This window comes from Xenopus laevis, chromosome 7L, assembly GCF_017654675.1.
Source record: "Xenopus laevis strain J_2021 chromosome 7L, Xenopus_laevis_v10.1, whole genome shotgun sequence".
Lineage (NCBI taxonomy): Eukaryota > Metazoa > Chordata > Amphibia > Anura > Pipidae > Xenopus > Xenopus laevis.
In genome coordinates, this window is record NC_054383.1 from 56,249,630 (window position 1) to 56,264,575 (window position 14,946).

At 37.1% G+C, this 14,946-nt stretch overlaps 1 protein-coding gene across 17 annotated transcripts in view; it reads left to right on the plus strand.

The window, feature by feature from the left end:
- The window catches only part of kcnma1.L (potassium calcium-activated channel subfamily M alpha 1 L homeolog), a 673,250-nt gene that overhangs the window by 325,403 nt on the left and 332,901 nt on the right, over window positions 1-14,946 (plus strand). For 14 of the 17 annotated variants that reach the window (XM_041568337.1, XM_018240308.2, XM_041568335.1 and 11 more), the window contains 1 exon segment: window positions 4,549-4,640. In XM_041568337.1, coding sequence (XP_041424271.1) covers window positions 4,549-4,640 — 92 coding nt within the window. 17 annotated transcript variants of the gene reach the window in all.

A 14,946-nucleotide genomic window follows, 5' to 3' on the forward strand; every position in this document is an offset into this window, starting at 1 on the left:
TTTTATGCCTGCATTGCCAGTTATTATTAGAGGCAGCCATATATTTATATTAAAATGCCCTAATTATAAGTGAAACCAAAGTGAAACAGCCTAGATGCTATCTGGGATTGTGTTTAGATCATTAATGAAAAGATACTGTAATCACACTGGGCAGCAATGTTTGTTTGTGTGGTATTGCAGTTTAAAATCTAAGGGGCAAATTCACTAGCTGGTGAATCTTCGCCACACTCTGCCAGGCGAAAATTTGTTACCACTACGCTAATTCACTAAAATGCAAAGTTGCGTCTCAGCAGCCAAACGCTGGCGAATTTTTGCTCGTCAGTGCAAGTATTTCATAGCGAATTTTCGATATCTTTAATTTCTGTTGATACAAAGGAACAGTAGTCAGCCAGCTCAGCAAAGTAGTCAGAAAGATCAACAGAAGACCAGGGGGCTAGGCTTAGGGAACTGTCAGAAACCATTAAAAATCATGAAAATATGCATATTTTGTAAATGATGTATATTGCAAAGTTGCTTGAAATTATGTTTACTTTTCAAACCCCTTAAAGGGGACACGTCACCCAAAAAAATATTCAAAATCCTATTTTATCACATTAATCAAGCAAATTGAATTTTAATTACACTATATGAATTATTTGAATCTTGTTTCCTTCAGTCTGGGAATTCATAATTATAGGAAGCAGACAGGAGCCATTTTGTGGACATTGTTATTAAGGCAAGCCTTGCATTATCTCAAAAGTTTGTTTGTGCACCAGAATGGGGGGTCTGAAGTCCATCCCCATGCACTAGCTACACAATAAAATGGTAAAGAGAATGGGGGAATGTCTGGAGAGCAGTGACATCTAGGAAGTGCTGAATGGAGTGAAAGTAATGGTGCTGCCCCGCCTCTATGCCTAAGGCATAGCGGAGGGGCAGACACTATTTGATAGACAGCTGAGATTTTTGAATGAGCTTTTAACAGCTATGAATGCTTTAATAAAAAATAAAAATTGGATTTCATGTTTAATTTGAAAAGGACTTTTATTATACAGCTTTTTGTGTCTGGGTAACAGGTACACTTTAAGTTATGTTTTTGTGGGGTTCCCCTTTAAAGGAAAACTATACCTCCAAAATAAACACTTCAGCAACAGATAGTTTACATCATATAAAGGTTCAGATTTATCAAGGGTCGAATTTCGAAATTCGAATTCAAAAAGACCAACCGAAATTAAATCAAAGGGTTTTTTTGGCCGAATAGGTCAGTTTTAGATCGAATAGGTCAATACTACAACTCTAACTGTAACAGGAAGAAGTGTTGATGCAAAAGACAGAACTCTGTATTTTAATTGGCTCATGTGACCTAACAAGTATTGTTTGTTGTTATAGTATGTTTGTGTGCACAGTGAATCGTACGATCCCAGGAGGCGCCCCTTATTTTTTAAAATGCCAATTTTCTATTTATGATTACTGAATGGCACATGCTACTAGAAAAGTATATTATTATGAAAATGGTTTATTTACATGAAGCAGGGTTTTACATATGAGCTGTTTTATGCAAAATCTTTTTATAGATACCTACATTGTTTCGGGGGTATAGTTTTCCTTTAATAGTAACGGTGGTGCAAATGTTTGAAGTGGCTACTATTTAAAACAAATGTCCGATGAGCCATAATAAAGACAGAAGATATCCTCTAATGCCCTAGACATGAGCGCATCCTTATATAAATGTGGCATGCCCCTCAAATTAGTTAAAAGTTGTTCACACATAAGTCTTTAATAGTTTGGACTTTTGAAGGCAATCTGCTTTAAAAAAAAGAAAAGTCATCAGTGTTTTGACACCTTTAATACATTTCCGGCATACAGGATATGATGTCACTGACATAAGATTGAGGAAGATGTTGCTTTGTTTTAATCGTTCGCCTGGTCTGAGGCGGCAAAGTAAACTCTGGCAAAAGAGATAACATTCAGTAAAATTCACACTTTAATGAATTTGCGGAGTAACGACCGCTCACGTTAGAGTGCAAATGAACGTTATCGACGGTCTCATTCGCTAACGGATTTTCTTTTACGCCTGTGAATTGGCGATATCCCTGCAGATGAGATATCTGGGGAATAGTCGCTAGTAATGGCCACTTTGCCCTTTAGTGAATCTGCCCCTAAGAATTCTAAGGTTAAAAAAGAAATTGAAAGAATTTAATATAAGGGGGAGTCTGGGTGATGTGTAATTCTTTTGAGATTTGGAGTCCTGAGTTCAACATTTGATACATGAACTTCTATGTAGTTTCACCATTTGCTAGTTGCAAATCCATAAATGCTAATTTTATAACTTTGAAACATCTCCCAGAAAAAGTGTTTTTAATAACAGAGGAAGGTTACATATATGTACTTTTTCTACAACTTGATGATGCTTACTATATTTCCCAGTGGTATGAGTATTCTTGAATGCTTACCAAATACTCCCCATGTTGGCAAATGGGTTATTTCCATTAGTGCAGCCAGTCAGAGAGGCTGCATATCTACATGAGGTAAATTTTCACAAGCGTTCAAAATTAATTGTGTGTTCACAGAAAATTTGCCAGTAAATGAATGATACATAAGCCAGAACTTCCCCCTTTCAAGCTTAAGCTTGACTGCATATTTTTCCCTCTTTCATATAAAACGCTGCCATTGGAGCTGTGCAGGGTTTGCATATAAATCATAAACTCTATTGCTGCATAAATAAATAAATAACTAAATTAGATGTCACTATTTAGATCCATAAAGTATACCCTCACAATACTGTTTCTTCATCTGTATATTATTCACAGAAACAGCATCCTCTGGTTTTTAATTTTATTTTTAACTTTTATTTTAGATTATAAATCATTTTTATATATTTTTGGGATTTTTTTCCCCATTTTTTTCATTTTCAAAAAATATATATATATTTTGAAATATATGTTTCTAGTACACCCCGTCATTTTTGTCTTTCAGATGCACTTGGCAACAGGATATCAGCTTCTGATAGAATAAGACTTTGGTTTAGGATCTGCGAAATATATGAACCAGAATTAGATTGATTTGGTAAAGACAAATGCTCCATTCTATGGGTCACATTTTACACTAGGTTTTAGGACTGAGAAAGCATTAGTATAATATTAAATATTACTATATAAAACTGAAATTACTTTTGTTGTCTGTGGATATCATTTAGCGTTACTCCTGTTGTGTAGAGAAATATGGCTGATTTTTGTCATAAAATATGCTGAGTAGCAATGTTCTTTATGCTCCTTTAATTACTGTATACATCCTGCAATGCAGTGACTGGACTGTAAACCTTAAATACATGCACAAATAAAACTAATTATGCTAAGCTAGCCTGTGCTAAGACAAAAACAGTCTAGCATTATTAAATGATATGTATGCAACAGTAATACTTCTATAGTTCTAGGAGTAAACACATCAAATAAGCATAGCTAAAATCTTACTCTGTTTCATCAATTGTGCTTCATTTCCTCAGGTTTTCACTCCAGGGTCCAGCCCCATATTTTGGAAACCTCTTTATTTAACTTATGCCCTTTTAACTTTCCTTATTTGGCTGTTATTCTTTCTGTTCTATAATAAAGCATCACAGTGCTTCTAGGTTGCATTTGGCAAATCTGTATTAACTTGTGATTAGGCAACATACATGGAGAAATGCTGTCAGCATTGTTCTGTGGTGTCATTGGTGCAGTTTGCTTTTGTGGCTGCAGATAACTGATGGGGATTCAGTATTACATTTTTATCTGTTCCTGATTGTCAAAGGCCAGGAAGTTATCTTTGAAGATTAAAAGTACAGACAAATTCATTTAGGTATGGAGCAGGTAGACTAGGAATGGCATATATATATATATATATATATATATATATATATATATATATATATATATATATACATATATATATACCATAAATAATGTGTGTGTGTATATATATATATATATATATATACATTTATATACCGTATATATACTGTATATATTTATATACCGTATATATACTGTATATAATGTGTATATATATATATATATATATATATATATATATATATATATATATATATATATATATATATATATAGTCCTCCAAAGCAGAGACCGCACTCTCAGGGCTTATGAGAATATAAATTATTTTATTCTCTTATTATATTCTCATAAGCCCTGAGAGTGCGGTCTCTGCTTTGGAGGACTACAGTTTACATTGGACACACGCACCCAGGCCAAGAAGAGATCCTTTAACGTGAGTGCTGTGATTGTGGGGAAATATATATATATATATATATATATATATATATATATATATATATATATATATAATATTTCTCGCTTTCAAAGTAGATCAGTCCTTAAACTTAGTGTAAAATGTCCCCTTTAAAAGCAGCAGTAATTTCATTATATACAGTAATCATTTTGCTCTTCCTAACCCGTCTGCTTGTGCTAGAGTACCTAACTTTGGAGCTGTTTTCCAAAAACCAAGTGTGTCTCTCTCTCTGCAACAGACATCCTTTCTTTCTTTTTAGTCTTCTCTTCTGTCTCCTGTCTTCCTTCCTAGGCCATGTTTGCCAGCTACGTCCCCGAAATCATAGAGTTAATAGGAAACCGAAAGAAATATGGTGGTTCATATAGTGCAGTTAGTGGACGGAAGTAAGTATTTTCCGAAGAGTGGTCTCTTTGCTGCAGGGCAAGACTCTCAGCATGCTATTTGTCCTTTGTTTGTTTGTTTTTTTCTTCCGTTTCTCGTTCCACGCCTTCAGGCAATGTTTGCCCGATACGTCCCTGAAATTGCTGCTCTCATCCTTAATCGGAAGAAATATGGCGGGACATTTAACGCAACCCGAGGGAGAAAGTAAGTTGTTAATTTTTTTTGTCTTTGGGAAGGCTGAAGTGTGACATTTTAAAGGTATTCCATGCAAATAATGTGAGAATCGGTTTTTGACTGATTTATTAGTTTGATTATGGTATTTAAGAAAGTAATGAAATGGTTGTAGGCCATTTACATAACAACCTTTTTTTGAATGTGCTAGAATTATTTATTAAATTATACATCTGGTACACATGGTGCAGCAAGTATTAACACTTTGAGACTCCAGGAAATATTTTCAATTATCTGGCTAATGCACAAAACAAGAATACTGTATATTAGGGATGCACCGAATCCACTACTTTGGATCCGGCCAAAGCCCCGAATCCTTTGCGAGAGATTCAGCCGAATACCGAACAGAATCCTAATTTGAATATGCAAATTAGGATTCGGATTCGGTTCGGCCGGACAGAAGGATCCGGCCGAATCCTGGCCGAATACCTAACCGAATCCTGGATTCGGTGCATCCCTACTGTATATAGTGATGGCAAAAATGTCCTCGTTACAAACTGACCAAAAAGGCAATCCTTCTGCATGATTACATGCATATAGTCACTCTTTCTCCCTTGAGCTTATAGTTAGTGCCAGTATTTAGCAATGGTAGCAGTATAACACATTAATTGGTGCCTACACTGGCTGTAACCCGATGCTAAATAATAAAAGAGGTGTCTTATTCCAGCCAGAAATGGTTCAGAAATTAACCATACTAAAATTTGTACTTTCAAGAAGGTACGCGGTTGTAAAAGCCCAATTTGAAAAACGACATCGCTTTTAATAATCTACTCATATTCAGGCAATTGGTTATATTTATTTGGACTACGTATTTTTTGTTATCAGACATCCCCAGTTTATAATAATAATCCAAATACATTTATTGACGAAGGCCTCAAATTTAAAGTTTTTGTTACATGTTGTACCTAGTACATATTTTACACTTGACTCCATTGCTTTTGTTGTTTATTTCAATGTTTCTCACAGTTAAACCCCCTATATAATGATCTCTTATTTTCTGAAAAAGACAGAAATAAGGCAAATTGTGGAACTCATCTTAGATTTGGTTGGAGTGTATGCAGAGGTAAGTACCTCTGGGGTGAGAGGAGGTGTAGGGGCAGTTTAATTGAAAAACAGTGCGGCTCTTTGCTACTAGTATATATATATATATGTTCTAGTGAAACATTATCTTAGGACATGTCTTAGTGGTCTTAGTTAGCAACTCTAAAGCTGGGTGGAATACCTTTAAAATCTCATCTTAAGTCCAGCCTAGAATGGCAAGGTCTCATCATGCCTCTGTGGTATTTGGAGTCAAAGGTAACACTGGTGGTTCAGATGGATGTTTGGTGTTTTTTACACATTTTAGAACACTTTTTGCGAATATAGAGGTGCAGTCCCATGAAGGAACAAACACTTTTGTATGCCCAATACCATAAAACTGACAACTGACACAATTAATAAATCAATGAAGTGCTATAACAAAGTGCTATAACAAATTCAGAGGTTCATCCACACAAATTAAGGTGAGGTGAATCTTCAAAACACTGTACGTATATACTGTAAAGAACAGTGTTTGGGGCATCTCTTCCCTCCTTTCAGTGCATGTGCATAGTGTATATTATACCACTTATTTACACTCATGGAGTAGAAAATGGAGTTCAGAAGGTCATTTGATTCTCATTATTTATTTTTTTTAACCATGATTTATCACACGAGTTTAAACCAAAATTTATTTTTTGAGGTTTTGTTCAGTGAAGCTATTTATGTATCATGCAATGTCAAGGCAAAGTTTCCTCTGTCAATAATACCGCCATGTTAAATGTTAAAATAAGGTCATAGAATAATTATTATTAATATTGCCTTTATTGCATTAGCTACGGTTTGTCCCAAACAGGTTGTTTCAGTGACCCCAAAGTATTCCCAGCATGTGTCTTTGTGCTGCAAGTTGTAAACTATGATAAGTTATATAAAATCATACAACCCTAGGTGCTTAGGCTACAAATGGAGCAATGCTGTCACTCAGTAGTGTAGCAATTCAAAAACCTTAGACCGACAGCTGATAGTATCTCTTTCTTCGTGTTCTTATAAAGTGGTATATTTATCAAAGAGTGAAGTTAATAGTGAAGTTCCGCCACTAGAGTGAAATTCGCCACTTTCCATTCATTTCTATGGGATTTTTAAAGGTGTATTTATCAAAGGGTGAACTTTCACTATCACCCATTGATAAATATGCCTTTCAAAATCCCATAGAAATGAATTGTGAGCTGCGGAATTTCACTCTAGTGGCGGAACTTCACTCTTTGATAAATTTACCCCCTAGAGTGTAAATACAGCCCCAACTCATTGCTGCCACTTCTCCCAAATAGAGCAGAGCATTTTCTACTGTTATATTTTTATTAGTAGGTACAAAAGGCTCATTTACTAAACTGGTGCAATGTGCACTTTTTTTTTAATCCATAATGCAGCATTTTCCCAGAATTCCAGTGTAATAGTGGCACAACACGTGCATGATTTATCAGTGCAAATGCAAATAATTTGCATATTTTTCTTACTGTATATGTGTGTGGATGACTCCTGATCTACAGCATCACTATAGGTATTAACATTGGATTGCATAGTTGCAAGTGAGTTGCATACATAATTGCAAAATGCTATGAGGACCTTAAAAATACCACTTCCTCAAGGCAGGTTACTTCAAGGGCTCCCTGTACCTGTGCTTCTTGTAATTTATACTTTTGCTTATCTGTCATCAGTTCATCAAAGCAGGCTTAACCAGCTCATTGTAGGTTGTAAGCAGTTTGTACAGCAGCAAAGTAGCTATGTGAAAAGCGGCCAAGCTTGCACAATTTTGTGTCCCATTTTAGAGCTTTGCATTGGCATTAGTAAAGTAAAGAAAACGTGAGTAAATGCAAAAGTAAGTTGGGTTTGAAAGAAGTAGAACTTAGTGGGGAAATATTCTTGGAGTTGGAAATCTCCCACCCATTTAAATTGTATTGTAAATTAGTTGTCTGTCCAAGTGCATTACACTTTATCTTAGTGGTGCTAAATTAATAGCTCTGCAGCTGTTGAGTGCTACTACTTTAAGAAAATTCCATAACACACATTAGCATCTTTTCAGCAACCAGGGTGAGCCAAAATAAGTATGATGGTTAAATTTTTTTTTAAAAGAAGTGTTTGGTTTTCATGACTTGCTGCGTTGTGCTTTACTGAAAATGTTGGTGATGGAAACACCAATCATAGTAGCTTCCCATAGCAAAGCATGGGAATGAATGTAACAGTAATCAGCAGAGACTTAGTGACAAAATATTTATAACACATAATTCTGCTTTGCTACGGGTCAGTTAAGGAAATGTCATCACCGCTGCTCTTATCAAGAACAACATGGCATTCAAAATACCCCATTATACCGACACATCACTAAGCTGTGACAGTGTTAATTCAAGGACCAAGGGGATCATGGAATAAACTTAAAAGAAAAACAAATCTCATGCCAAAAATTAAAGATAAAGAGTAAAAAGATAATATTTGCCTTAGGGCAAGCAGCAAAGATAGGGCCCTGATGCGGACTGTGTAGCCAATGGATAAAAAGGTAAAAAAAAGCTGTAATATAATTCCAATATATATTATATTATGAGCATGATATAACAGCTTTAATTCATCTGGTCTGTTTGACATACATGCATGCATGCATGCATGCACATTTACTTCCCTCACAAATATGCATGAATACCACGCAGTCTTACAGCTGCCTTATGAGTATTAAATGTTTGTTTACCCAGTACTTCCCAAAACCCCCAAAGCCCAAATAATGGAAGTATATCTACTGGCCTCACACATCCTGCAAAATTACAATGATATGCATCACCTTCCTTTAAAGTATTTAAAATCTACAAGGTGTATGTGGTTAAACAACTGCTAATCTGTAGTTGTAGAATAACTTAAATGGTGCTCATTTCCTTTGTACAATATCACTGGGGAATGGTAGCTCATGTAGTTCATGGCTATGAAGTGGATATAGCTACTGTACACAACAACAAGTCTTGATGTAAGAATGAAAAATGTTATAAACATTGATATTGATCTCCTACATGAAACACCACTGCCAATCCTATATTTATGTTAATTCTTCAAAGAAAAGGATCTAGATACTGGAGAAACTTTATATTTAAACTGGCTTTGTAATATTTCATTTAAAGACAGAAGTAGTTTCATATAGTGTGCACAATGTCTAAGCTAATTGCTTTCATTAGTAAGGAAAAGAGCAGAGCATCTAGTAAATAAGAATGATGATTTCTCAGCCACTGACTGGACACTACTAAAAACTGAGAAGCTTCTGTGGTTCTACAGAAGAGCAAAGAAAAACACAATGGGGAGCAGGGTCGGACTGGGGGGCCCGGGGCCCACCGGGACTCCAGTCCAGGGCCCCCCTACAGGCCCCCGTCCCCCTGCTGCAACGCGCCGTGCGGCGCCCTTCAGTGTGCATGCGCACACGGTGGCACCCTCTGTGTGCATGCGCGCACGGCTCTGCGTCTGCACACTGCGCATCGACAAAGATTTTTTTTTTTATTTCAAAAAACAAGATATCGGTCGAGGGGGCCTGGCCCGGCGGGGGCCCACGAGGGTCGGGGCCCACCGGGTTTTTTCCCGGTGTCCCGCCGGGCCAGTCCGACACTGATGGGGAGCAAATCATTTCAGGAAGTAAGTGAAATATGTATGTGTCTTAGCTATTGTTCTATACCTGCTATTTCAAAAATATGTATGTATTTATTTATATAACACCACATACTTACACTGTGCTTTACAAGGCATAAACACAAACAGTGGTATAGTTATTATAATATATATATATATATACATACAGGTATGGGAACTGTTATCCAGAATGCTCGGGACCTGGGGTTTTCCAAAAAGGATTAATTATATCTTAGTTGGGATCAAGTACAAGCTACTGTTTTATTATTACAGAGAAAAAGGAAATCATTTTTAAAAATTTGGATTATTTGGATAAAATGGAGTCTATGGGAGCCATTCCGTAATTCGGAGCTTTCTGGATATCGGGTTTACGGATAAGGGATCCTATACCTATATATATATATATATATATATATATATATATATATATATATATATATATATATATATATAGGTAATAGAGGATCCGCACTCTCATTTTCATTTCAAGGTGATAGCTTTTATTTTTCACATCACAATCTGACGTTTCGGTCCCTCCTGGGGACCTTTCTCAAGGATAATGTGCACAAACAGTGTAACCAATTAAATACCCTCCCCCTCCAGTGATAGCTTTTATTTTTCACATCACAATCTGACGTTTCGGTCCCTCCTGGGGACCTTTCTCAAGGATAATGTGCACAAACAGTGTAACCAATTAAATACCCTACCCCCTCCATTATTAAGAATGCTGACAAGGGAGGAGCGTTAGTTATCCTAGACTACAGCTACTACAGGGAGGAAATAATGTCCCAATTATCCGAAGTCAAAAATTATGGGATGCTTACCTTTGACCCCACTGAAAAATTTAAAGGGGAACTTAAGGCCCTCATACAAATGAGAGTAGCACAGGGTTGGATCACAAAAGAAATGGGGAGCTATTTGATACCAGAAAATCCCACCGTTCCAGTTACACCCTACCGAAAATACACAAAAATTGTGAAAGGCCACCTGGGAGACCGATTATTTAATCTACTGGGTCTCTCAACAAAAGATTGCACAATATCTGGACATTTTGCTTCAACCATGCATCACCGCAACCAGTAGTTATCTAAAAGACACCACTGACTTCTTAAATGTAATAGGGAGTATTGCCTATTGACGAAACAATACTGGTCACGATAGACGTACAAAGTTTATATACCTGCATTCCACACGCTATGGGCATAGAAGCAGTGCGAAAGTTAATTTTGCATAATCCTGCATACAATGGGCCACCAGTGGAATATATTTTACAGTTATTGGACTTTGTGTTGCAGAAGAATTATTTTAAGTTTGAGACCAAATATTATTTACAACGGACTGGGACAGCCATGGGTTCAAAAGTGGCACCTGTGTATGCTAATGCTTTTATGTGTGATTTTGAAAATGAACATATTTATGGACATAAATCGTTCAAACAGTTTGGCAGTTTCTACAGGCGCTACATACTGTAGATGACCTGTTCTTTATATGGACGGGAACAGCAGATGAGCTAAAAATATATGTAGATGGCCTTAATAATTTAAACTAGGAACAAAGCAGGATCCTGCACACCCAACAGATAACAGCAATATGCCTGGTGCTCACTGGCAGAGGTTCGGCAGCCCCACAACAGAGTACAGCAAAGGAATTCCAATGGCACACAGGACTGTGAGAAATCTTCAAAAATTTATTTCAATGCGGAGTGCGATGCAACTTTTCGGGGAGTAAAACCCCTTTGTCATGCTTGACAAAGGGGTTTTACTCCCCGAAACGTTGCATCGCACTCCGCATTGAAATACATTTTTGAAGATTTCTCACAGTCCTGTGTGCCGTTGGAATTCCTTTGCTGTACTTAATAATTTAAATACACCCATCAAGTTAACGTTGAACTACAACTCCCAACAATTGAGTTTTTTAGATGTTGAATTGTACAAACAAAATGGCAGGCTGCAGACACGGATTTTTACTAAGGCTACAGATAGAAATACTCTACTCCACTATAAAAGCCATCACCCTAAACATCTTCTCAATTCCCTCCCCAAGTCACAAATGAGTAGTTCGGATAGACAGTGATCCGAAACAAAAAGAAATAGATTTAGATAGAATGTGTGCCAAATTTTTGGAAAGGGGTTATCCCGAACAATTGATTAAAGATACCAGGGGCATGGTGATGGCCATGGCATGCGAGCAATTACTGCAAAACAGAGATCAGCAATCCCAACAAGGCAATCGGAAAGAAATTTACTATGTGAGCAAATACAACCCCCACAGTAAAACTATCAAAGATATAGTCTCAAATCATTGGGAAATAGTTGCCACCGATGAAACAATGAACAATAAGGTCCCTAGAAAGCCAAGGTTCAGTTATTCAAGAAGTACAAACCTTAAAGAACATCTAAGTCCATCAGACCCAACAGATAAAAAAGTGCAACACTTCCTATCAGCGCAACCAGGAGTGTATAAATGTACAGGGTGCATCATATGTAACACACTGATCTTGGGAAAAGAGTTTAGACACCCAAGAACAGGTAAAAAATACGAGATAAAACACAGATTGACATGCACATTAACAGCAGTAGTGTATATCATTAAATGCCCATGCGGCCTCATATATTGTGGCAAAACTGTTAGGCAATTAAAGGAAAGGATAAATATGCATCGAGCCAGCATTAGGGCAGCACTAGATCCTGATAGGAAAATTGATCCAAAAAAACAGGACATCGCACAGCAGCCAGTAGCAAAACACGGGCGTGAAGCACGACATGATCCATCTGCCTTCAAATGCATGCCAATAGACCACATACCTAAACCCCCAAGAGGTGGAGATTAGTGATGGGCGAATTTATTCGCCAGGCGCGAATTCGCGGCGAATTTGCGCGATTCGTGCCCAGCGAATAAATTCGCGAAACGCCCGCAAAAATTCGCGGTAAAAATTTGCCGGCGTCAAAAATTTGCGCCGGCGTCAAAAACGGGCGCCGGCGCAAAAAAACGTGCGCCGGTGTCGGAAAAATGGGCGCCGGCGTAAAAAACGGGCGCCGGCGTCAAAAACGGGCGCCGGCGGCGTTTCGCAAATTTTTCGCCGTTTCACGCATTTCGCGCGAAATTCGCAAATTTTTCGGCGAAGCGAAACGGCGCAAATTGGCCCATCACTAGTGGAGATATAGATAAAATGCTACTAAAACGTGAGGCGTTTTGGATATATGAACTTGATTGTGTTATTCCTAAGGGACTGAATGGGCAGTTACAACTTAATTGTTACCTAACTTGAAACTGAACGAACTATAATAGTGATACTAATTGTGTCTCTTAACCACACAGGAATGTGCCAAAATAAGGTGTGAAAATGTCTCAACCCTGTGAGTAATGTGTTTCTTTTATGTATATATTCTTAAATTTTTTGTTTCTTTTGTAACACCTTACACTTTGCAACAATGTTTCCTATGGAAGTAATAGGAAATGTGGTTATATTTGGACACTTACAAGCTCAGCACTGACACCTAGTGGTGCAAGAAAATAAGGACACACAGGCTCTTCAACAAAAGGAAGAAAATGTTTATTCTAATGACTATGTATGGACTTATGACGTCAGGAGGGCGCCAAATTCACTGGAGGGGGAGGGTATTTAATTGGTTACACTGTTTGTGCACATTATCCTTGAGAAAGGTCCCCAGGAGGGACCGAAACGTCGGATTGTGATGTGAAAAATAAAAGCTATCACCTTGAAATGAAAATGAGAGTGCGGATCCTCTATTACCTATTCCTTAAACATTGATCGAGCACCTCGAATCAACCATTGTCAGAGGTGCGGGCACTCCAGGAAAAGTTTATATATATATATATATATATATATCTTCACTAGGGCAGCACCCTGCTGACGTCGTGTTACCTGGGTGCAAGGTAAAAAATGCAAATACTTCAAAAAAGACCAGCAACACCAGGATTTCTGTGTATCAAAGCAAAGTGTATTCAATTATGGCCATGAGGAAGGCCCCTGCGTGGACCGAAACGTCACGTCGGCTATTCATGCAATAATTGAATACACTTTGCTTTGATACACAGAAATCCTGGTGTTGCTGGTCTTTTTTGAAGTGTATATATATATATATATATATATATATATATATATATATATATATATATATATATATATATATATATACACAGAAATCCTGGTGTTGCTGGTCTTTTTTGAAGTATATATATATATATATAAATCTATGCTTAAGTTCTTAGGTGTATACAGTTGGGAGGGCCCCTGCCCCAAAGAGCTTACAGTCTTCCGTGTACCGACAGAATAAGATTGGCATTAAAAGAGACCATTCAATTATTTCAACTCAGTATATACACTTGGTCCTAATATCTCATCATTAGCCTCTTTTCCCCATGGGACTGCACCTTGATTTCAGCACCATAATTCCAGCCAATAAACACAGTCACGTATTATACTCATTGTGTCTTCTGCAGTGTCCTTTAAATAATGACCATATAAAGTCAAAAAACAGTAATTGATTGTGAGGTGGCTATCAAGGCATTTATCTTAGTTCAAGCATAAACAAGTATAAAACAAAACTAGTGACTTTTCACTGACTATTGTCATATTGCTGGTGAAGTTATGTGAATAACTCAGAGACCAAAGGATTAGAGCAGTAAACTCAGGATCATATCTATTTGCTGTGACTTTAAGATAAATTTATCAAAATGCAAGTGTGACAAGAACATTGCTACCACCAATTCAATGAAGAAAGATTATCCTCCCCCCACTTCCTCCCAAGAGGAGGAGTTACGAAACATGGCTTTGATAAATTTTCTCCTCTTGCTATTTGTGTGATATTGTAGTCTTTTACTGTGCTGATGTGATTTATAGAAATATCTGAAAGTGCAATTAAAGCAAATGATAAATCTGAGATGGTCATGTTGCAGTAAGCCATGCCTCCTGAAATGCAATAGTATTATGTGTTACACATATTAGATGCAACCTTTTCTTAATTTAGTTGGCCACAAGGCCACCGTCTTGGATTTGCAGTCATTTTCGGTGTGTATGTGCATAAATTCTACCTTCCTAACACGCACAACATCAGTCTTGAGCAAGTTTTTTTTCTCACGCATTGGGTGGAGGAGGGTGAGCTGATACAGAGACTACCCCACCCCTGACATTTTACACAGCTTTCATTTGTGGAAAGACTAAGGGGCCCATTTATAATCATAATCATGTAGCAATCAAGGTTTTTGTTTCAATTAATTATCAAGGAAAACTACAGTGAGTATCACACTGGGTTTTGAGGCAAAAAAGCTCTGCAGTTTCTGTAATTTTCTCTGAACTGGCTTTTGTAACAAAGTAAAACTTTGGCACCTAAAAGATCCCTTTATTGCTTTTTTAACCCTAATAATTTTTATGAACTCTCAAAA